We start from the raw sequence: 24210 nt of genomic DNA, 5'->3' as shown, positions 1-24210 counted from the left end.
CCTCATGTATCTGGGGCAAGGCCCTTTTTCCACAAAATTTGGTTCAGGAGGTTATTGCCAAAGCTGCCACAGAGAAAAGGAACCTTCTCCAAAAGTGGGACATGTCTTCCAAGAGGAAATCATCCTCAGATGCTGGTCCCCAACCTAAAAACAGGAAGACAAAGAAACCACGCAGACCTGCACAACTTCCAACCGTGACCATGGCCACAGTGCCCCAAATGGTAGCTAAGCTGCAAACCACCCTCCAGATGGTACTCCAACTGCTAGTAGCTCAATCGCCTGTATTAATCCAGGCTTTGAGAGGCACACATGTACTTTTCGCCCCCACAAAGGTAGAGGCTCAAAAAGAGGTTCCTCAAGAAACCCCTCAAGGGGTAGAGTAGGGCGTGGTCACGGAAATAGATGCTCAGGAACTGCTCAGCAATGATAAGCTCCAGGTAGGAGGGAGACTCTTCCACTTTTGGGATCGTTGGACCTTCGATCCCTTGGCCCACAGCCTAATCAAGAATGGACTCGGTTGGAAATGGAACAAAATTCCACCCCCTTTTCCTCAATTCTTCCAACACTCCATCCCCTTATTGGAAGAATATACCTCAGAATTCTTGAACATAAAGGTAATAAGGAAAGCGAAGTCCATTAAATTCCAGGGAAGGCTGATTTGTGTTCCCAAGAAGGACTCGGACAAACTCCACTCAACAAGTTCATCGAGAACAACAAGTTCCAGATGCTTACCTTACAACACATGAGGACCTTCTACCAAAAGGGGCGTACACAGTCTCAATAGACCTGGCAGATGCTTACTGGCACCTACCAGTCAGTCGCCCCTTCTCCTCCTACCTAGGATTCAGGCTACAGAAGACGAAGTATGTCTTCACAGCTATGCCCTTTGGGCTAAACATAGCCCCAAGGATATTCACGAAACTTGTGGATACAATCGTCCAACAACTATGCTTAGGAGGAATTCAGGTAGTGGCATACCTGGATGATTGGCTGGTGTTGGCAGCATCCAAGACAACCTGTCTACAAGCAGCCACAAAGGTGATCCAGTTCCTGGAACACCTAGTCTTCAAAATCAACCGCAAGAAGTCTCACCTTTCTCCAGCTCAGGATTTTCAATGGTTAGGAATCCATTGGAACTTACAGTCACACCGTCTCTCCATTCCACCGAAGAAGAGGAGAGAGATAGCGGGATCTGTCAAGAGACTACTGAAACTCAAGAAGATTTCAAGATGCCAACAGGAAAGAGTACTGGGTTCTCTCCAGTTCGCAGCAGTGACAGACCCAGTGCTAAAAGCAGTTAAAGGATACGTCAGGAGTCTGGAGAAGATACGCATCAAACGCTCGAAGAGAAGGTTGACACGGACCCGATTGCGCATGCTTCTGGAGCCGTGGTCAACAGTCAAGAGCCTAACGCGAACAATTTCCTTACAACCACCTCAACCATCGGTGGTAATACACACAGATGCCTGCCTGGAAGGATGGCGAGGCCATTCCCAACAAAGGAAAGTGCAGGAGAATTGGTTGCACCAGTTCAAAACCTTTCACATCAACATTTTGGAGGCTATGGCAGTCTTCCTAACGTTGCAGAAACTATCCCCTCCCAGATCAGTCCACATCAGAGTGGTCTTGGTCACCGAGGTGATAGTGAAATGTCTAAACCGACAAAGCTCGAGATCACCTCGCATTAATTACGTGATGCTAGCCATCTTCCGCCTGGCAAGGAATAGGAGATGGCACTTATCAGCAGTTCACCTGGGAGGTTTCCGGAATGTGACGGCAGATGCTCTATCCAGGCGAGATCCGATAGAGACAGAATGGTCCCTAGACACAGACTCATTCTCCTTCATCTTGGAAAAAGTCCCAGAACTGCAGATCGACCTCTTCGCAACAAGCGACAACAAGAAACTACCTCGATATGTAGCCCTTTACGAGGACCCTCAAGCAGAAGCTACAGGCGCCTTGTCTCTCGATTGGAACAGATGGAATCAAATCTATCTGTTCCCACCAACCAATCTCCTGCTGAAGGTCCTCAACAAGCTAAGATCCTTCAGAGGAACAGCAGCAGTAGTGGCCCCCAAATGGCCCAGAAGCAATTGGTTTCCTCTAGTTCTAGAATTGAAACTGAAGCTGTTTCCTCTACCGAACCCAGTTTTATCCCAACTGGTTCAGAAGTCGACTGTCTATGCTTCATCCTCGAGAACCAATAACCTACATCTCATGATTTTCTCGCCTTAGCAGCCAAGAAAAGGTTTGGGATCTCAAAAGACAAGATCGACTCTATAGAAGAATACAAGTCAAATTCAACTTGGAGACAATATGAATCGTCTTGGAAGAAGTGGCATTTCCTTCGTGAAAACAAGGAAACTGACAGAAATATCAATAGATTTCTGTCTCTCCTTTTTCATCCACCTACACGAACAAGGCCTGGCTTCCACCACAATAATTGCGTGTAAGTCAGCTTTGACTAGACCTCTTCTTTACGCCTTTCAGGTGAAATCTTCAATAAGATACCGAAAGCATGCGCTAGACTCAAAACAGCAACCCCTCCAAAGCCCATTTCGTGGTCATTGGACAAAGTCTTGCACTACGCTTCGAACATGAACGAGGATTGCACCCTAAAGGATCTAACACAGAAAGTGATATTTCTGTTTGCTATAGCCTCAGGGGCTAGAGTTAGTGAAATAGTGGCCTTATCTAGGAATGAAGGCCATATCCAGTTCACAGAAGCGGGAGAACTGAACCTTTTCCCTTATCCTACCTTTCTCGCCAAAAACGAGCTTCCCACCAAAAGGTGGGATCCTTGGATAACGTGCCCTCTGAAGGAAGATGTTTCTCTATGCCTAGTAGAGTGTCTTAAGGTCTATCTTTGAAGAACTTCAGACTTCAAGGAGGGACAGCTCTTCCGAGACGAAACCTCAGGATCATACCTATCCCTAGAATAAGTGAGGGCGAAAATCACCTACTTTATTCCCAGAGTGGGTCCTGACAGTACCCGCAGGTCACTATCCAAGAAAGTTGCTTCTTCTTTGAACTTCTTTCAACGCATGGACTTTGATAGGCTCCGCTCATATACGGGCTGGAAATCATCCAGAGTCTTCTATAAACATTATGCGAAGCAAGTGCACGAAATAAAACACTCTGTGGTGGCGGCAGGTAGTGTCATAAAACCTGTCAGTCTAGTGCTGTGATGAACAGTGGGCTGTTTTGGGACTCGACAGTGTATCGGGTGAATAGGTGTTAGCACCCTCGAGTGTAGTACCTTTTAGTAAAAATCACTATGGTGATTTATGGACTGTTCTATATAGGTGCAGAATCTAACCAATAACACCAGTGCCGTGTGAACATTTGTACACAGTGTTGAAGCATATCCAACATCTAAGTAAAACCAATCAAATTAATTTCACATTATTGAGTGGCATTTAACACATGAATTAATATATGTATATTCTTACCTTACAGATTAAAAATACAGTGAACCCTCGCTACTTCGCGGTTCGACCATCGCGGATTCACCACTTCGCGGATTTTTTCCATAACCCATATATATACAGTAATATATATATATATAAGTATGCATGTATTTATGTATATATGTAGGTATGTATATGTGTATACATATAAATATATATATATATATATATATATACACACACACATACACACATATATATATATATATATATATATATATATATATATATATATATATATATATATATATATATATATATATATATATATATATATATATATATATATATATATATATATATATATATATATATATATATATATATATATATATATATATATATATATATATATATATATATATATATATATATATATATCTAAAGTAGGAAGATGTGATGTAGTTCTAAGGGAAAAGTACGGGAAATATGTCTGGGTAATAAGCAAAGCTCTACCTCCAGTTTGTTTCTTCATTATGATCAGAGATAAATGTAAACAAAACATTGGTTGCCATTTTTTATCGTGCTTTTTAGCATGTTTAGGAAATGCATGATATAAAATCACCTTTAATATTTGTGCCTGTTTTAGTTTAGGGTACTGTAGTACATGCATTAAGTGTTCTGTACATTAAAGGGTAGTTTGTTAACAGTACTACGTACAAGGGAAGGTTTTAAAAGTCTGAATATACATGTTGAATAAATAGGTAAATATGGTGTCACTACTTCGCGGATTTTCACCTATCGCGGCCGCGACTGGAACCTATCTACCGCGATAAACGAGGGTTCACTGTATATATATATATATATATACCAGGATGTTCATATATGCAGGCTAGATTCCTTCTCACGATACATTAATATATTTTGTTTTGGTTATGAAAATGAAAACAAAAGAATGTATCTGCGTCTTCTTTATCCTCAGAATTTCAATAAAAGATTTCCAGAGCCTTTTTATTTTCCTTAAAATAGAAACCATTTTAGTAGGATTTCCAAAGAACAACCAGGTAATCTCGAAGAAGTTTCCCTCTTGTTCGTACGGAAATGCAAACTTTGAATCCTTATAGTCGAAGTCGACAAATTCCCTGCAGGGGGCAGGAAGCCCTAAGTTAGTTCCAAACTCAGCGGATATGACAAATAACGGTAATGTCATACAGTAGGGTCCCGAATTATGCGAGAATTTGGTCGATGAAAGGCCTCGTGTAATTGGAAATTCGTATATTTCGAAACACATCATGGCGGCAAACAGCAACCTACCCGTCAATTTTTTTTTCACTCCATTTCTAGCTTTCTAGCTATATATATACTGTATATACACTGTGTGTGTATGTATGTGTGTATGTATGTATGTATATATTACATATATATATATATATATATATATATATATATATATATATATATATATATATATATATATATATATATATATATATATATATATATATATATATATATATGTATATATATACTGTAGCTTTTATCTTAACAATACTGTAAGAAATCCTTCTTATAGATTTTTTTTATAAAATACTGTACAAAATTTCTTTTATGGATAAATAAAACAATAAAAAGTTGTTAAAGTTTTGATAATTTTCTATGACTGTAGTATTTACTACTGTACTATGCATAGCTTACTGTTTTCAGTATTTTCCGAATGTAGAATTATTTCCTATAGATACAAAAAACAAAAAAGGGTTTTCAAGGTTTGATACAGTACGTATCTAGCAATAGTTAAAAATTACAGTTTAGTACTGTATATCCATCATGACACTCCCACAAATAAACACGGCCACTAGGCGCAAGTGTGCAATAGGCTGCTGTACGATAATCACGCTTTTTTTGCCCTGAGCGGTCATTTCGCTAATGATAATTTTTCAAAGTTAATATAATTTCTTTATGCTTATAATTCGTAATTATAGTTAAAAGTAGGGATATTAATTAAATGGTTGAGTAAAAAAACAATTAATACTACTATTATTTAATTTCAAATGGCTACATAATACTGAATATTCTAATGGGTTCTTTTTATCTTCAATCGTAAATCTTACGCCTGGATAAGCAACAAAAGGAAAGGAATAGGTCTCTCTCTCTCTCTCTCTCTCTCTCTCTCTCTCTCTCTCTCTCTCTCTCTCTCTCTCTCTCTCTCTCTCTCTCTCTCTCTCATATCGTTTCCTGTATAGTTTTCAAATATGTTCGTCATACATTTGTACATTATTTATCCACTTTATTCTCTCTCTCTCTCTCTCTCTCTCTCTCTCTCTCTCTCTCTCTCTCTCTCTCTCTCTCTCTCTCTCTCTCTCTCTCTCTCTCTCGGCGTTTCCTTTCCCTTTATAGTTTTGTGAAATTTCGTTGCCCAGTCATTCGGTAATGAGAAGTCATTTTCGCTTTCGACATCGAAAGAAAACTTTGTTTCTTCAATATACTCATCACTGGAGGATTCAGAACTAGTGCTCTCATTATCAAACAGGTTATCATTATCAAATTCCACAACAAGAATATCATTTATTTCATCTAAAGAAATAACCTTCCTCTTTAGACCTTTCATTACAAAAGGAACAACAAATAACCACTTATGCATGAACGCCCGAGCGCACTGATAGGAAACCAGTTCAAACCAGAGTTTTGTAACATCAAGCTACCTTCAGAAAAATAGTTGCCAGACATCATATAAGTTTCTATTCACAGTCCCCATATGCTGAGAGTGTTGCCAAGTGGTGATCCTATACTTAGTAACATCACGAGACTGACGGCTTGTAAAAGGCAATTAAAGTCATGAACGGAATATACAGTTGAAGGCGGTACCGAGTAGATCGTGGTGAACGGTTTATCACGTGGGTGACGCTTAACAGGTTAAAAAAACATTTTATATAGTTCGGTATTTTCTCTATCCATCCTCTCCCAGAAAACCTTCAAATGTGAATTATCGGAATGTGTGCAGATCTTGACAGTGCGATAACTAGTTAGCGACTGAGAATAAAAAAAATAAAAAGCCCGATTGACGAATGACGATGCTGATGAAGAGAATATCGAATACCGATTTTTCCCTAATTGATTTTTTCTACGTTCTGTCTAATGCAATGTACAGTACATTCTTATGTAAAGGGCGAACCCCAACATTTCTTGATGCTGCTACACTTTAATTATAGATATTTTACCACCTATTTATAATCTTTATTTATAATAACATCTTTAGTAAAAGCTCTTCAATATCACTTTCAGGAGTAAATGCGTTTATGATCGACGATGAAACGTAAAAAAAAAAAAACGTTTTCCTTTTAAGAAGGCGTTTTTTTAGGGAAAAAAAAAACAACACGAAACAAAATTGCTCATATTTCATATATTTTGATTTTCTAAGGATAAATAAAACATTAATTATAACATTATTATTACATAGTACCTGGTAAGATATCTTTTGCCGCAAAAGTTAACCTATAGACAGATGTTAAAATTGGTTAGCGAGTTCGTTATGATCGGCGATGGAACGTACTAAACAAAGTAATGGGTTTGGTTGTGGTGACATGTTTGGCAGTAGCATGATATAAAATAGTCTTTATTTTGATGGTTTTTAATTTAAAGTTTAATGAATAAGGATTTTTCACCATAATCACAACGTAAGTATAAAAATTAATTAGTACAAATATGGAATATTATACATATAGGTGTTGGACAGTTAGGCTAGGCCTAGCGACAAGTTCACACAACAGATGGGCAAACCTTAACATTTTTCATCCAAAACTAGTCTTAAAATGTTTGAACAGAAATCTTTCTCTCACATTCTCCCCCCCCCTTCTCAGACATCGAGGAACCATCACCCCCCCCCCCCCAATACAATTAAGAAAACAATAGATTTCCTACGCTTCGCGGTGCTTGACTCGCGGATTTAGAATGCTCCTCGCAAATACAGGAAAATTAATTTTTAAAAACTATCGATCGCGTAATTGAGGAATCGCGTAATTAGAACACGTGTAATTCGGGACCCTACTGTATATGTAAAGGTCTAGGATATAAGGAACTCATTCAAAGTAAAGGCACTTGTACAAACCCACAGATATAATACTTTCAAGTTAATTCTCTGGTAAGCTTCCATCAGGACGATATGGCCGAGCCCAAAAAACGGATTTTGAGCAAAGTAAAAAATCTATTTTTGGGTGAGATAACCATGTCGTCCTGATGGACCCACCCTTCTTTTAAAAAAAAAAAAAAATAATAAATATATATATATATATATATATATATATATATATATATATATATATATATATATATATATATATATAAAATATTTAATGAAAAGACCCCACCCGAAACTACTCTATCTGCGGCTATTCCTGCTTAAATGCAACAAGGAATGAAGGGCCGTAGTAGTACCGGGAGGGGGTCCACCGGGTACCTTGATAACGGCTCAGCTTCGTTTGCCACTCTTCCCCCTCAAAGAGTTAAATCTATTCGGGGTGAAGATTGCTATGTGTCGTATCAAAAAATACGCCCCCTGATATTATGCGATATCCTTAAAGATATATTAAGGATACTCGCGCCAGGAGTTAGAATTCTGGAGACCTATGGTTAATTCTCTGGGAGTATCACTGTAGCAAAATATCCCTTAGAAAGCTACTTAAAGGAACCTTCCATCAGGACGACATGGCTATCTCACCCAAAAACAGATTTTTCGCTTTGCTCAAAATCCATTTAGTCTCACCAGCATATATAAACCTTGACAGGTCTCCATCTTCCCCATAAGTGTGCTTGGCTAGGGGATCACTTCTTTATTTCAAATATTGCAAATCAGGGAGTTTTCTCCTCCAAAATACAGGATCTCTCCCTGGTGTGAATTTTAGAAATTCACCACCTTAGACTCTGCGCCGAGACGCAATAGACAACCTATTTCTGCAGGCACAGAAAAAACGTTGTTAGAAGGAGCATACTATCCGTACTCAAAATAAGTTTGACCTACCTCTAACTCCTAGGAGCCCTAAAAGTAAGTCTGTCCCTCAAAAAGAAGCAACCAGTTTCTTTCCAGGGAAGACCACTTCTTTCTCAGATATTTTAGGTAGTCATAAGGAATTAAAGGTTTGGTCATATTGTCCAAGTACGAGTGGGATATTAGCCCTGCACCCTCAGACTCACAAATGAGTTCCATGCTTGCTTCTCCTAACAGGTACAGACAAACATACTTTTATAGCATCTAAGTCAAGGAATATGCAAACAAGTAGTAGCGCGCCTTCTGGACGTGCTACCTTTGTCATGCATCCCCAAGTAGACGCATCAGCTGAACACGCTGCCATATCACGCTCACAAGCGTTATGCGAGGCCACTATTTCATGAGCAACTACAACTTATATTGACATGTTGGGAACTAGTTTTCAATCCTCCGCTAGATTGACTTAACGTTTTCAGGTCACTCTAGAAATAATAATACTGTACTAAACTAGCCCCAACTATGGTTGTGCCTGGATCAGTTAAAATAGCTTCAAAAGAATTTAAATCAAAGCCAAAACAAGTATAGAATTGGGAGATGAAAAGGACGGCTGAACTTTACTCACCATTTCCTTGTATCGCAGAAAGTACAGACTTTTGGACCCAACCTCCTTTTAAGAGACAGAGATCGGACTACCCTCCATATTATTCAGCACCAAGATTTTGACATTTTCGGTGGAATACACCAGGCAGGTCTTATTTTACTCCACAGGTCTCTAGTTTAAAGAAGAAGATAAAGCCCACTCTCACTTCTCCCTCTTTATTATGATCATGAGACTCAAACTCATTTTAACCAGAACCCTTTCTGTTCAGGTTCTATTGCCTAATCTCATACTTCAGAACCCAGAAGAGAAAGGAAAAACATCCCAGATATAGTGAAAAATGCATGCCCATTTCCAAAACAAGAACCGAGTACTTCTAGAATGCGACAGAATACTGTACTAGAGCTCCCAATCCAACAACTACAGTCGAGGACTCTCCAGAACAAATAACAAAGATAATGGTCGATATCTCTGGAGTTTTCCCCTTAAAGGTACCAGCATTAAGGCCTGGGGAGGCCTCCCACTTTTTTGAAGCAATGAGCCTGATGGGCTTGGTGAACCACCAAGCTCCCAAGTTTCAGGGAGGCGCTGTATGATTGAGACTTCCCAGATCCTCAGAATATATGCCATAAATTTGACATGACATTTTCAAACAAAGCTAGAGGCACACTGGTATTATGAAACAAGCAAGTGTTTGATTTGGAGACTTTTCTAAGCTTTAAGTTAATTTATGAAATTACCTTCACCTACCTTATTGAGGCATAGGAAATTTTTTGTTACTGGATCCATAACCGAGCCCCATCCAATTGACCTGAATATTCCAAATTTAACCCGGACACATCATCTCATCTTCCCCATCTGCTCTCAACTCCTGAACTACAAAATAGAGAAGTTGAAGCTATGTCAGCCTTCCAAGCTTGTTTCTGGCATGACCAGTTTTTCAAGGGCTGTGTCATATTTTGCTATTTCAGAGAACCTTAATGATACAGAGATCAAAAGACAGTATGAGGATTTAATACATTCTGTGGAGAAAACTCTAGAATTGGTTCTCCCCCAGACAGCACAGGCTCAATTTGGAGTAACTGCATCCTCAAGAGTGGGGATGCAGTACTTGCTAAGTGTACTAAACTATTGACTCAAGGAAATGCTCCTTTTTTGAGAAATTCCATATCATTTGACTACCTTACACTTTTTCTAGCCATTTCTAGCCAGACTTCCTTTTTAAGAAGGGCTTCAATATACTGTTTTGCAGCTCATCAACAAGTTACAAAACCATCTCCTTTCAAGCAGGTACCATAGGGCCGTGTTCTACCTGAAATGGAGAATACAACATCTTTTAAAAGACAAAACTCTGCAGCTCTCTTTTGTCATAGAGGGTATCCCTCCGTCCGAAGGAGGAAAGGTTGTAAAGGTTCCCGTTGCTCCCCAGTTTACCAGTGGTGGGGGATGCCTGCAAAATCATTTCTTCTAGGTGGATCCCTGAGCAGTAGAAGTACTTCGCTCAGGGTATCTCATCCTGTTCATGGGCTGTTGTACCCCACTAACTCCAACTCCGGCAGTTGTGTCATTTTATGTGAAGGAATCTCAGAAAGACCTTTTACTAGAGAAAGAGGTGTCACAGATGCTCATAAAGTATGTAATAGAGGAAATCTTAGACATGTCTCCAGGTTTCTTCAACAGCATCTTCCTGGTAGAGAAGCTGACAGGAGACTGGAGACCTGTCATAGACCTTTCCCGCTGGAACCAGTTTGTGCTCTAAACGAGGTTCAAGATGGAGACACTAAGCATGGTAATTCCAATCATAAGAAAGAACGATTGCCTGAAAGATGCGTACTTACAAATCCCTGTCCATCCGAGGTCAAGAACGTACTTATGTTTCCTTTTCAGAGAGAAAGTGCATCAGCCCCACAGGTATTCATTTATCTGTTCACTCTGCTCATGCGCTCATGGTGATAAGACTCTTGAGGTACCTGGATGACTGGCTTCTCCTGGCGGAGTCAAGATCACAACTCATCTGTCACAGGAACCTCTGCTCGATTTTTGCAAGGGGCTGGGGGTCCGTTTAATTTTCAAGAAGTCTAGTCTCGTCCCTCAACGCCACCTTTGGTACTTAGTCATGGATATAGTTTTAGCCTAAGCCAGAATTTATCCATCCTCAAACAGAGTCCAGAGATTGAGACAAATTGTAGTTCCCTTTCTTGAAAAGGATTTCGTACCAGCACACTAATAGCAGAAGCTCCGGGGCCATCTATCCTCCCTAGAGAAGCTAGTACCTTTTGGGAGGCTGTAGCTTCGCTTTCTTCAATGGTCACTGAAGAGTCAATGGTCGCAAGTATCAAATTCCGATTGGGTGTTTTGAAGATCTCTCGAGACTTGAAGACAGATTTCTCTTAGGTGGCTCAAGGAAAAGAATCTGTTAGCTGGTTTCTTCTTTTTTCAGATGTTTTTCACTATGGTTGGGGAGCCCATCTAAGGAACGAACAGATTTCAGGTACATGGTTGCAGAAAGACTAAGTCCTTCTATATAAATCATCTAGAGTTGAAGGCAGTGTACCTAGTGTTACTCTACTTTTCAGAGACAATCATAGATCATTCGGTAGTGTTGATGAGAGACAACATGACTGTAGTGGCTTACATTAGTAAACAGTGGGGCTTTGTATCCCTTCTGCTATGTTGGCTAGCAGTGGGAGTACAGCATTTGCCGTAAATGCTGTTCACCTTTCAATACAATTCATTCCAGGGAAGAGGAATGTAATAGCCGACAATCTGAGCCGATTAGAGATGATATTTGGTTCAGAATGGTCTTTGAATCCTCAAGTGGCAACGAGTCTCCTGATTTTGTGTGGTTCCCCTGATTATAGAGATATTTGCCACTCGTCTGAACAACAAACTCCCTTTGTATTGTTCTTCAATCTAGGACCCAGGTGCGGGGATGGAAGATGCATTCCAACGCCTGTGGGGCAAAATGAACGATTATGCTTTTCCCCCGTTCTGCCTGATCCGTCAAGTACTAAACAAAGTCACGTCATCACAAAATTTAGGAATAATGTTGGTCACGCCTAAGGGAATTCACGTGGAGTGGTACCCAGATCTTCTCTCAGGAACTTCCAGATTGGCCAAAACTTCTAAGTCAACCTCCCATGATAAAGTTTCACGAAGCAGCTCACTGCCTATTGAGTAGACTTTTCAGTTTTCCTACGGAAAGAGAAACTTCTCGGTTACAGCGGTTAAAGGCTATCGCTCAGGCTGAAGCCTGGTCTTAAGACTGAAGGAAATCGATCTCTCTTCCTAGTGGGAACTTTCAGTTTTGATAAAGAGTTTTGAGCAGTCTTGCCCACCTCAGGAACCCCTGAGGTCCCTAAAGATGGCACCTCACAAACTACACAAAGCTTCAGATTGAGACCTTACTCGCAATACGGTTTTCCTTCTAGCTTTGGCCTCTTCAAAGAGAGTGAGCAAGCTACATGGCATATCTTATCTCGTTTCACACTCCAGCGGGTGGAAAGGTCTGTCATTCTCTTTTGTACTAGAGTTTGTTGCCAAGACCAAAATGTATCAATTAATGATAATAGATTTGACTCCTTCTGCAGTGATCAAGAAGGTAACTGATGATTCGGACAGTTTGTTACTCTATCCTGTAAGGGCAGTTTGTCGTTACCTTAAAAGAACTGCTCCCTTCTGTCCATCCATCCCTAACTTGTTTTAAAGCACAAGTCATAATAATAAGAGATTAACCAAGAACACCATATCTTTCTGGTTATGTGAAGTCATCCGACTGTGGGCCCTCCCAAATCACATCACATATGTAGTGTTACCACAATTTTAGTGTTTTGCAGAAACTGCTCAGTAGCTCGTGTTTGTAAGAGACAAACAACCTTCACCAACCATTACTTGAACAACACTTTCACCACACATTACTTGAACAACACCTTCACCAAACATTACTTGAAAGACTCCACCCACAGATCACGGGATACTTTCTTTTTGGGCACAGCAAATAGTCTGAGAATTATGCCTTTGATGGAGTGTTAACCCTTTGTCACATCATCCGTTATTCTCTGCATAAGTGTGTATAAGAGTAGAAGGAGTGTATTTTCCCTTCTTCTTTTTGGAGCATCCTTTCCTTTAGAGTATCAGCATGGAAGATCACTTATATAGGTAAAAATATTACTGTGACATAATTAATTTTTTTTTTTCAACATACTGTATTGATTTTCATTTTAAAATTTGTACATACAAAATCACAAAGTTGGGACAGAGACTCAATCACCCGCCTCTTGTTCATGAGGCCAACATCTCGACCTTTTCTCTCGTACGAACCAGTCGAGATTGTCTTGTTTTTGTCCTTTTGGTCAAGGGTCAAACAAATGCCCTTTTATTTCAATAAGGCTTCCTCCCACCTAAGGAAGACTCCCATTTAAATGACGATGGTTTGTATTTCGCGTAGGAACAAACTCCAAATTTATAAGATAATTTGTATTTTTCTTAGCTATAGAACCTGTCATTTGATTTATATGTCCCACCTCATCCACTCTTCAAGTCTTGACCAGGAGCAAGTAATGCAAGTTCCGCTGACTTAGCTTGTAATACCCAGCTTGGGTGGGATGCTGGCACCCATATAATGTTACAAGAACCCCATGATTTCCTTATTTCTGATCGTAGCAAGAATGAAATGGAAGTAAACCCATTTAAATACTGTACTAGATAAAATACAAATTAATTTAAAAAGAATTTAGTGTTTATGTCATTTGAAAATCTTTTGTGTTTACTAGAGCCTTAACACATGACTGGCTCAAATGAGGAATGACTATTTGGAAGATGGGTTAGTTCACTATTAATACCCTCATCTCCTTCACTAAAAGTTCTCACTTTTCATTACATTGTATATTGATACATTGACTGAAATTAATATATTGGTACTACATCTGATTTGTGAATTACTGTAATATATCAAGAAGGTAGAAACTCACCACATGCTTCAATTTATCATATTTTTCTTAAAGATCTTGATTTTTTTTTCCTGTGAGAAGACATGGCATAGATTCTGTAGAATATTGGCAAAGGTTGTGTATCCTCATCTGATAAGAAAATGTTTAGATAGTGAAAATTACATTTTTTAACAAAGGTCTTAATTTGTTATTTTTGGACAAAAGTATGTGCAGCATGTGAAACTTGAGTTATCCCAGCATGGAAAGCTGAACCAAGCATCAAAATCACTCTGAATATTTTCTTCTAGTGAAACTCAAATTGGAAACTCCCATTGTATAATGGTATCCATTAGAGTTATTGTAAGAAAATATAATTTGAGGATTGATTAAATCTCTTATATACTGTACAAACTTTGAAATATTTACGTAAACGTTGCATGCTGGAAATAATGAGTATATAGTCCAGCCCATATTTGCAAAATTAGTTTACATCGTTTAATTTTCATGCAATGGAAAAATACTAAACTGTACAGTGTTAAGGATGTTTTTTTATAATTAGAAAATTATTTGTTAAAATCTTATCTTAGATTTAATATTCAGTTTCCTTCAACCTTGGTAAACAGATAAGTCATTTCTTTTTTCACTTGTTCCTTAGCCTTCTACGTGCAGTGTAACAATTACATAGTAATTACCAGTGTTTAGAAGTGTATTAAAGGATCCAGTATCAGTAATCATACTGTTATATGCTACTGTTATATACTATGTAATTGTTACACAGCCATCTAGCCTGAGAGGATAGGATGCTTGAGCATTAAGCATATGTGCATATGTTCAGTTTCTAGAACATTGCAGAGACCTATTCCTTGCTTCTGAAATTTATGAACAACCTTAAGATATCCTCTTTGAATAGTATTTGGTATTTGGTAAACAATGTTTGGAATTTGTATAAGGTGTTTTATATATTTTAAAGTGGAATTTCTTACAACTGTATCAGTTTTTCTCATTTGTATTGAAATTACTCTACAATGTGGAGGATCTCTGGAACGGGTGAATAAGAATTAATGACTTAGGGCATAAAAATGTGTATGAAAATTGTATCGTCCCTGATATCAGAATTTAGATATACAATTTGATAAAATTCTGTATCAGGTATATATATGTTTACAGCTGCCTACTTCATCTTTACTCTGGAATAATGGAGTATTGTCTTTTTTTTTTGTCAAATGATTGTTATGTTGTTAAGCAGCTCTTCTCCTAGTAGAGCTGCTTACCATAGCTAAAGAGTCTCTTCTACTCTTACTAAGAGGAGAGTGGCCTCTGAACAATTGCAGTGCAGTAACCCTTTGAGTGAAGAAGAGTTGTTTGGTAATCTGTGTTGTCAGGTATATGAGGACAGAGGAGAATATGTTAAGAATTGGCTACACTATTCAGTGTGTGTGTAGGCAAAGGGAAAATTAATCTGAACATAAATCTCCCATATTGATTAATGTTTCAAATTTGCAAGGTTTTTGAAATATTGACCACTATTTTGGACAAAATCTGTATTTATTTTACTATAATTGGGGTACTGTATATGAAATTTTTATCTTCAATAATTTTATAGAATTTGTTAAGTCATAATGACCATTAATGAAGTGATAATTAAAATGTTCATCACTGAATCACAGAAGAAAATTATTTTATACTAAAACATGAATTTAGATTAAACACATATATTCTTTAACAAATTATACCAGACATCTACTTAGTAACTTTTGCAATATTTGTTCTGATGATATTCATGTATAAATTTTTGCTTTAACAGGAGGTTGCAAATAGTCCTGTGAGTGGGCAGATTTTAACTTCAGGTGGTAGCCCATATGTTATTCAGCAAGGTGTAGATGGAGAAGCTCATCCTCTCTTGAGTACAACCCGAGCCTCACCCCAAACTGTAAGTAGGCAAATAATGTACTGAATATATGTCATGTGGATTGGATTTGACTGAGTGGCAGAGTTGCATTGGCAATGAAGAATACTGTTTTTACTTTAGTATTAGTAGCATGGTTTGTTGAAGATATTATAGGAAGGGATATATGAAGGGATGTAGAAAATTGTTGTTGTTAAAGCTGAGCAAATGTTTTGCTCAAGCTAGTAGAGATGGTCAAGAACATATTTATCTCTTGAAGTTCATACTTCTTAGAGTACAGTTTTAGTATTTTGTACTTTAATTTTTTTATCCCAGTTTGTGCATGTTTATTAAAAAGCAAACTTCCTTTCTTTGCTTTTGTCTTTGTGCTATCACTGACTGATTCTTTTTCATGCTAATATATTTGACCCTTGTTTTTACAAAGGCTTGTTTCCAGGATCACCTTGTAAGTTAAAAATCACACAAACACAAATATATTAGATAAAAGACGATATATGCTCAACTGTAGGTATTTGTTTTCATATACATTACATATCCACCTCTTGTAGACATCAAGTGTCTGAGATTATAATTTTAGATTATTTTTTTTTAAAGACAATATTGTAGATAATGCAATTTAAATGCTATTTAACTATATTGGTGTGTGTACTGTTTTGTTTAATAAGTACTTAATGGCAAAAAAGTCTGTACAGTACATGCTTAGTATCGATGAAACCATTGTATCACAAACCTTTTGAGTACCAATGCATTAAGAATAATATTTATTTTATTCATTGCTTTCATTAGTGTTTAATAAAGAGGGAATTACTGTAGCCATTTGAAAAGTGAATATTTCTATTTATTATATAGCCATTCACATTTCACCCCTTTAGATTCAGAGATGTCAAATAACATATGAAAAAAAAACTATAATATTTTGTCCATGGGTACTGGGATGACATATGCAGGGTGTTATGTGGTATTTCAAAAAAAAATTACATTATCCCTGAATCAGTCCTAAAAGGAATAATGGAATATTAATAATTAAATTTATTTCTATGCTTACCTACTGTTCATATTGTTTCTTCTTCAGAAGCACGGTTTATCAACATTTACCCCTAAAATTTAAGAAATTTCTCCTTTTCTTTCTTTTCAATAGACATATGCCTCTGTTTAAGTAATGAAACACTGTAGCAGTTACTGGCAAGAAGTAAAGTGCCAAGGGCTCTTATTATTTCAGTCTTAAAGTTGAAACTATTCCATATCTTCTTAACATTACAAGTCATTGGGGAGGATTGTGGGTATGTATATAAAAAAAAGGTGAGTATAAAAATAAAGAATTTTATTAATAAAATTCAATTTATTTATATGAACCTCTCATGATGTTCATTTTTCGGAATCTGGCATTCTGATAGAGTTGGGATGCTAGTGAAGTAAAGAGGTTATTTATAAAGTAATTGAAATTCTAGCCCCAATTGGTTTAGATTAATAGTAACAAACCATCTTGAAATACAGTTTGATGTTTTTCTATAGACATTAGAAAAACGGAACTTAGAATTGTGTTTAAATGATATCTTATCTATATAGCCTCAACACCATGTAACAAACTAGAATCTTTTGAAAAGAAGAAAATTATAGGTTAACTGGACTAGGAAAAGTTAATAGACTACATTGCCAGCAGCTACTATAGGATCTAAAGTACAGCAATCTTGAAAAATAAACCAGGATTCTTCAAAATAATGTGAAGGGAACACCGACTCTGTATACCACTGAGCTACTGTTAGACTCCTTTTCAAGAAAATATATTTGCAAAAATTAAGGCATGTAGGTTTACTCCTAATATCCTGACCCCCAATTTCAAGGCTTTAATAAGATTTGGAACAAATTCTTTGCGATGTCTGTGTCTAGAATTTTAAAAAGAAATGACATTGCATTTTTTAACAAAGGGTGAATTGGAACTGTAATCCCACAAAACAAATTAGACACACTCTCTAATGTCCATAGTTTTTTCCAAATAGTACTAAACATCTCTTACTAAGAAATCTATTTTTTGATGAAATGCTTACATTCATCTCCAGAAAACAATGTGAAAAAACTGCAGCAGACTTTTAGTAGTAAAATAATTTTTCCTCTGAATGGAGACAAAAAGAGACAAAATCATTGTATGCTCTTAAAGCCTACCTTAAAAGAAAGCAATTGCAATTTATTATGCCTATAGCTGAAGTCAAGGCCAATAGAAAAAGCATAGTGGCTATGAAATCTATAAGTGAAATACTTTCCAACGGTTCAAAAGTTGAACATTTAAAGTACTGGAAAACTATATCCAAATTTCAAGAAATTAATAGACCTGATTACTGGAAGCCTTACAATACTAAAAGCCTTAAATACATACTCTGTAATACTGTACTTGAAATGGATAGATTTAATCTCAGATGCTTAATTACAGAATTAAGAATTGATCTATATTCCTTAGAGGTTGAGTTTGAACATTTCTTTTCATGAAAGGGAAATGTAAAACATTCATCATTATTATCCTAGCTAGTTCTAGTAATTGATACATTAGATTAGCACCATTAAAAAGAAAAATTCCAATATCTTTGATCCAAAACAATGGTAGACTGTCTCTTAGAACTTATAAAAAAATGATCTAGATGGATTCTAAAACCCTAGGTTCTGAGAATACAATGGATAGTCTCCATGTGGTTATATGTAGCACAGATGGGTGTGGATGAATCACCTTTGAAATTGATTATCTGAGGAGATTGGTTTGTACAGTGACAGCGAAGGCCACAGATCTACAGTCCATTTCCCTTATAGCCTGAATGCAGCTAATACAGTACATTTGCTGTATGCAGAAATGCATAATTTTTTTCACTCTCATTAAAACATGGCAAATGAAGGGAATGAGTAAAGATTCAGATTTCTCCAATCTGTAACACAGCATCTACCTTATGTGTTAGGTATCTGAAACAGATGAACAAATCACTTGTATCTTTTGTTGAAAGATGTTGCAAACATGACTTTGTTTTGGTGACCTCATCATTTGCAAATTTCTGGACATACCGTACTGACAGATGTAGTGATCATTCGTTTGAAAGCACTTGACTCTTTCTGCTCTGCTGATCTGATATGAGTGTTGATTTTCCTGGAATAAACTGAGGCATAAGGCTTACTCCTCTCAAGTTAATAGTACCTCTGCTATCCAATAGTTCCTTATGTAGGTAAGTGATGTCAGATGTCTGAAAACACCGCCATGGTCTTCCCTACCACTAGTCGTTCCTAGTCTTAGAGAGTTTGAATATTGTTTGAAGAATCACAATTTTCATATTATCAAGGAATGATGAATACCTCCCAACCACATAATGATGATAGGACATCTATTATATTGAGTGATAAAATATCCAGACTACCATCTTGGCAAATAAAGAATAAGCAGTTGTTTAGAGGCACTTAAATTTAGCATTGGGAGGGCTATGAGGATCCAGGCTACCATCTCGGTGTTCTGCCTCACAAATTATTCTAAAAGAGCAGTTAGAAATGTGGGAGTGCGATGATTACGCAAGAGAAGGGTCTAAATTAAAAAAGAGGCAGGGGTCGTGTACTATCAAGAACACTTACTAAAAGGTGGACTGGTACCACTAACTACCACTTGAGGAGTTTGGCTAGCATTTGAAACAGGGGAGATTTGGCCTGAAATGTTAACTTCAGTAAAAAAAAAATACAGTACTGTATGGGCCTATTAAGGTTCTGCAAAAGAAGGTAACAACATTAAATTCTTAATAAGTCTATGAATAGCAAAACTAAACTCTTTAGGCTGTAACAAAGACAAGGTGGGAGTGGCATTATCATCATCATTCCCTCTATAATCACTAAGCATGGCCTTTTCTGGAATTCCCTATAACTAAAATTAAGCTTTCATTTATGTTTTGCTCTTTAATCTGATCACGAAGCATACATTGATCACTCAAAACAAAATTTATATGCACAACAGCTCAGTGACTACTAACAAGTCTGAAGAAAACATCTTAAAGAACTAAAATTAGTACTGTAAAAGAAAAACAAGAAACTGACTAAGGAAGGGTATCAAAAGTCTAGCTCAAGTTTTAGAATCCACCTTAACAACTGCTTTACTTACATTTACAACTGGCCTCAAAATGTGGGACATACCTGTTATCTTATATTTATCATAAAACAGACAAAGGCTGATATAGCCTTGGAAGCCCCCTCTGAAACAGTATTATCTAAACAGGTCAGATAATTAAGTTTAAAAACAGGTCAGTTAGTTCAATTTAAATCTTAAAGGTCAGTAAATTTCTCTTCTATAAAACAGAAATACAGTAACTCCTTTAATAGAATCTGTAAAGTATTTCAAGAGCACTTACTATAGTACTCTATTACACTCAAGCAACATTACTTTATTATACCAGCTTGCAAACCTTGTATTTAAGGAATTTTATTAATTAGCTGTAATTATAGGATAAAGGTATGAAATCAAATAGAAGTCTAGAACAAGATGGCAACTGATTAGCCATAAAATAAACAAGTCAAAACATCTTTGATGTATAGAAGGCTTAAAAGACTAACCGAGAACTAGAATTACCAGCATTTCTTTGTAATGAGATGACAATAGAATTATTCTATCAACCATGAAAAGACAGAATTGAGGTGTACACATAGTCTAGGAAGAAGTTGTCTCTGAATGTGTACTTTGAAAAAAGCACATCATCAGAACTTATCTTAAACAACTTATTAACAAACTTTTCAGCAATAAGGAAACGTAAGGATTAAAAGCGATATTTCATCACCATTGGTGTTTTCCTCTCTTACTGTCTTTCCTGTTTGTTTACAACTGGTGTGGGAGCTGCTGCGCATTTGTCAGTAAGACTCATTTTGGACGTATCCTAAGGAATAGCGCTTACATTCATCCCAGCAAAGATAACCTGTGACCCAGCTAGCAAGCAAAGGAAGCGTACTGCCATCTGAAATATGAAACTTGTCAGCAACATTAAGAGCTAAGTGAATTATACAATATGCCACATCATTGACATATGAAACAGTATTGTCAACTGTAGTTATTATATATCAAATGAAGTATTTATATATAATAAGAATAATAAAACATGAAAAATGTAAGGTTGCTAAGAAGGCTTACTTTAGCGAGTTGAGGGATATAAGGATACAGACTACCTACTTGCTCTTCTGCCTCTCAATCTTATTATCTAAAAGAGTTACTAGGAATGCGGAAATGCAAGGATACAGCAGCAGAAGGATCTAAAGTAATTAAAGAATTCCAAGTTCTGTGTGACAATCTTGACTGTAAGACACTCATTGAACATTCAGATCCCTTACTGAATGGAACACGATTACCACTAGACCCAACTTTAGAAGTTGGTGGGTTAGCAGCCAGGCAAGTAAGAACAAAATGACCACCTTTAATCAAAACCTCTCTGGCCTTCTGAGAACTACCAAAAGGAAGCTAAAAAAATTAAGAGCTTTTGAAGTACTGTACATCACTATGAAGTTTGGCTGATTAAGTGAATATGAGAGAATGGTGCTGGTATGTCATTATTGTAACCATCCCCACCATATTCAAGTAGCCTAGTCTTCTCTGGATTTCCCCTGAATTAAACCAAGTTTAAATTGCTCTAGAGTTTAGAACATACTTTTCATGAGAGGAACAGTGAAGCATGTGCACTCCTCATAATGGTTATCTAAATCACAGTGCTAACTCATTGAAAAAATTGCTAATAAATCCAGAGGAAGACAGCTAAAAATGCAAAAAAATTTAACAATCTGGAAGATAGGGTATCCGTCAATTTGTTGCAACTGAAAGACAAGATCCCCTGGCACTTCGCTTCTTGCCATTGATTAGTTATAGAGCCTCATGACTTTATTAGAGGCATGTTTCTATGGAAAAGAAAGAAAATGAGAAATGTAAAAAAAAATCTTATGAGTAAATGCCAATAAACCGAGCTTCTGGAGAAGCAATATAAACATCAGGGAAGGTTCATGAAAATAGAATTTTTTTTGTTCATTTTCCTCACATTTTAGTGCAGCAAAAGGCATAAATAGCAATTAATACCATAGGAAAGGGAAGGAATTTTATTGAAAATTTTTTGGTGTGAATGAATTTATAATGATATATTTTATGAAAAATATTTATGAAAAAACAAAGACTTCTTTTGCTAATGTCAATATATTCTTACTACATACTTTGCTAATGTCAACCTATCATTCTGACTACATAATGCTCTTGTTTTTCATGTTTAAACATTTGATAATAAATACAGAAGTTTAATTATAAAATTTCTTATTTCTATACTCACATGATGCTCTTATTGCTTCTTCTCCAGAAACCTAGCTTAATCAACAGTTACCTGTAAAAGTTAAGAAATTAAAACATTCTTCTGTTTTCTTTCACTTCAATACATACATTCCCTTAACAAAGGAATTGAACCTTCTGGTGGTAAGTGGTAAGAAACCCATGGTTGCTGTGTCAAATACCTTTGTCTTCAGTTTTGAAGTCTAACATTATCCCACCTGTTGATACATATGAATGAGTGGGGAGGAGGGTGGGCATGTATATGAATATAGGGTGAGAATAGAAATCAATTTTATTATCAAAATTCTGTTAATATCTATGAGTCTCCCCTGATGTTCATATTGCTGACTCCCACTTTGTTGTAGGTGGGGTGCATTGAAGGAATGAGAGGGATAAATTTAAGAAAAATAATACAATGAGTTTAAGGATTACTAATCTAGTCTATATTGTTCTGACAAACTTTTTAAACTGTGGTTTCAAATAGGGGAATCCAGATTGTTTATTAAAGTATTTAAAGATACTGTACTGTAGATTTTATCTTAAATCTTACTTCTGATCTAGCTGATGTTCTGATTGTGAGGATGTGAGGCTGAAGTGGAGAATAGGATAAAAACTGCATGAGGAAAGTGGAGGGAGGTAGCAGGAGTGTTATGTAATAAGAAAAGGCCAATCAAGGTAAAAGTCATGATCTATAGCATCAGTGTCAATGTATGGATCAGAAACCTGGCGTTTAATATGAAAAGAGGAAGCAAAGCTTGAGAGAACAGAGATGAAAATGCTGAAGGGGATTATGGGAATATCACTTCTTGAAAGATTAGAAGATGATGAAATAAGAATGGCAGGTGTGGTAAAGATTAGAGATGATAAGAGTGTCACGACTGAGTTGGTGTGGGCACATGTTACAGATAGATGTTGAGGAGGGAGTGAAGAGGGCTTGAGAGGAACCTGTTAGGGGGAGAATATTAAGAGGAAAGCTGGTAATTAGATGGCAAGATAAAGTGAAGGATGATATGGAGAGAAGAGGTTTGGTGGAAAAGAGGATGCCTTTGATAGAAAGCATTGGAGAGGGCACACCAGGCTACCGACTCCTTAATGTAAGGATAACGGCCAGGAAGAAGAAGAAAAAGAAGATGATGTTTCTGATTAATTCTAAATTGAAAATTTAATGCAACCTCATATTCATAGATAAGCTAGTAATAAATTAACTTCAATCATCCCACCAATTCAGTAGGTGAAATTGATTTGCCATCAATGGAATAGTTACAGGATCTTGTTCCAATATGACTTGAGATGAAATGGAAAAACCCTCATATCCAGATGGCCCAATGGAACAAATTTCTCTGAGAACATGGTTCCTATAAGCCTCATTCAAACTTGCACCAACACGTGTTTTGATGTTTGATCTATGTAGCAAAAGAAGAAAAGAATTGATCCTCTTCTCAAATATAGAATCATCTGCGTTGGATCCAGGGGTTCTTCTTGATATTGAATAAGACACCCAATCAACCCATTAAACTTAGTAACCAAACTTCTTGAACTCAAATCATCTTCAATGAAATGTTTGAAATTAGCTAATCATCCAGGTACAAAAGAACTCTTAGTCCCAGGAAACTTAACCATTTTGAGAAGGGGGCCATCATTCTGGTGAACATCTGTGGGGCTGTCCCGAGTCCAAAACATAGAACCTTAAACTGATGCACTTTTGATCTGTTGACAAAGCAAAGGTATTTCCATGAATTTAGATGAATCAAATTGTGAAAATATGCATCAGTAAGGTCTAACGAGAACATCCAATTTTTTTGTTTGAATGCTTCTAAGAACGTCTTGTGTTTCCATGGCGAACTTTGCAAGCATTTAACTTGATGAGAGCTGAGACATCTAGAATGGGTCTTCAATCTCATGAACTATAGTGGACTAGGAATAATTTGATATAGAACCCTGGGGAAGAGTTTATAAACTCTTCTATCACATCCTTCTCTAAAAGCTTCACAATTTCTAGTTGCCGTAACTGAGTTTTTGCTGTATTAGTAAGATCTTTTGGATACAGGATCAGTTTCTTTGGTAAAGGCAGGTTGATAGTTAGCAGTAT

The 24210-nt window shown here is 36.8% G+C and overlaps 1 protein-coding gene across 7 annotated transcripts in view; it reads left to right on the top strand.

The window, feature by feature from the left end:
* Positions 1 to 24210, top strand: part of LOC137631761 (DNA-binding protein RFX2-like) — a 375379-nt gene that overhangs the window by 211379 nt on the left and 139790 nt on the right. For all 7 annotated transcript variants that reach the window (XM_068363701.1, XM_068363700.1, XM_068363703.1 and 4 more), the window contains one exon: positions 15719 to 15844. In XM_068363701.1, the coding sequence (XP_068219802.1) occupies positions 15719 to 15844 (126 nt within the window). The remainder of the gene's footprint in view (positions 1 to 15718; positions 15845 to 24210) is intronic.

Source organism: Palaemon carinicauda, chromosome 40 (assembly GCF_036898095.1).
Source record: "Palaemon carinicauda isolate YSFRI2023 chromosome 40, ASM3689809v2, whole genome shotgun sequence".
Classification (NCBI taxonomy): Eukaryota; Metazoa; Arthropoda; class Malacostraca; order Decapoda; family Palaemonidae; genus Palaemon; species Palaemon carinicauda.
Note: the sequence above shows the minus strand (reverse complement) of the source record. Positions and strands in the feature narration are given on the sequence as shown.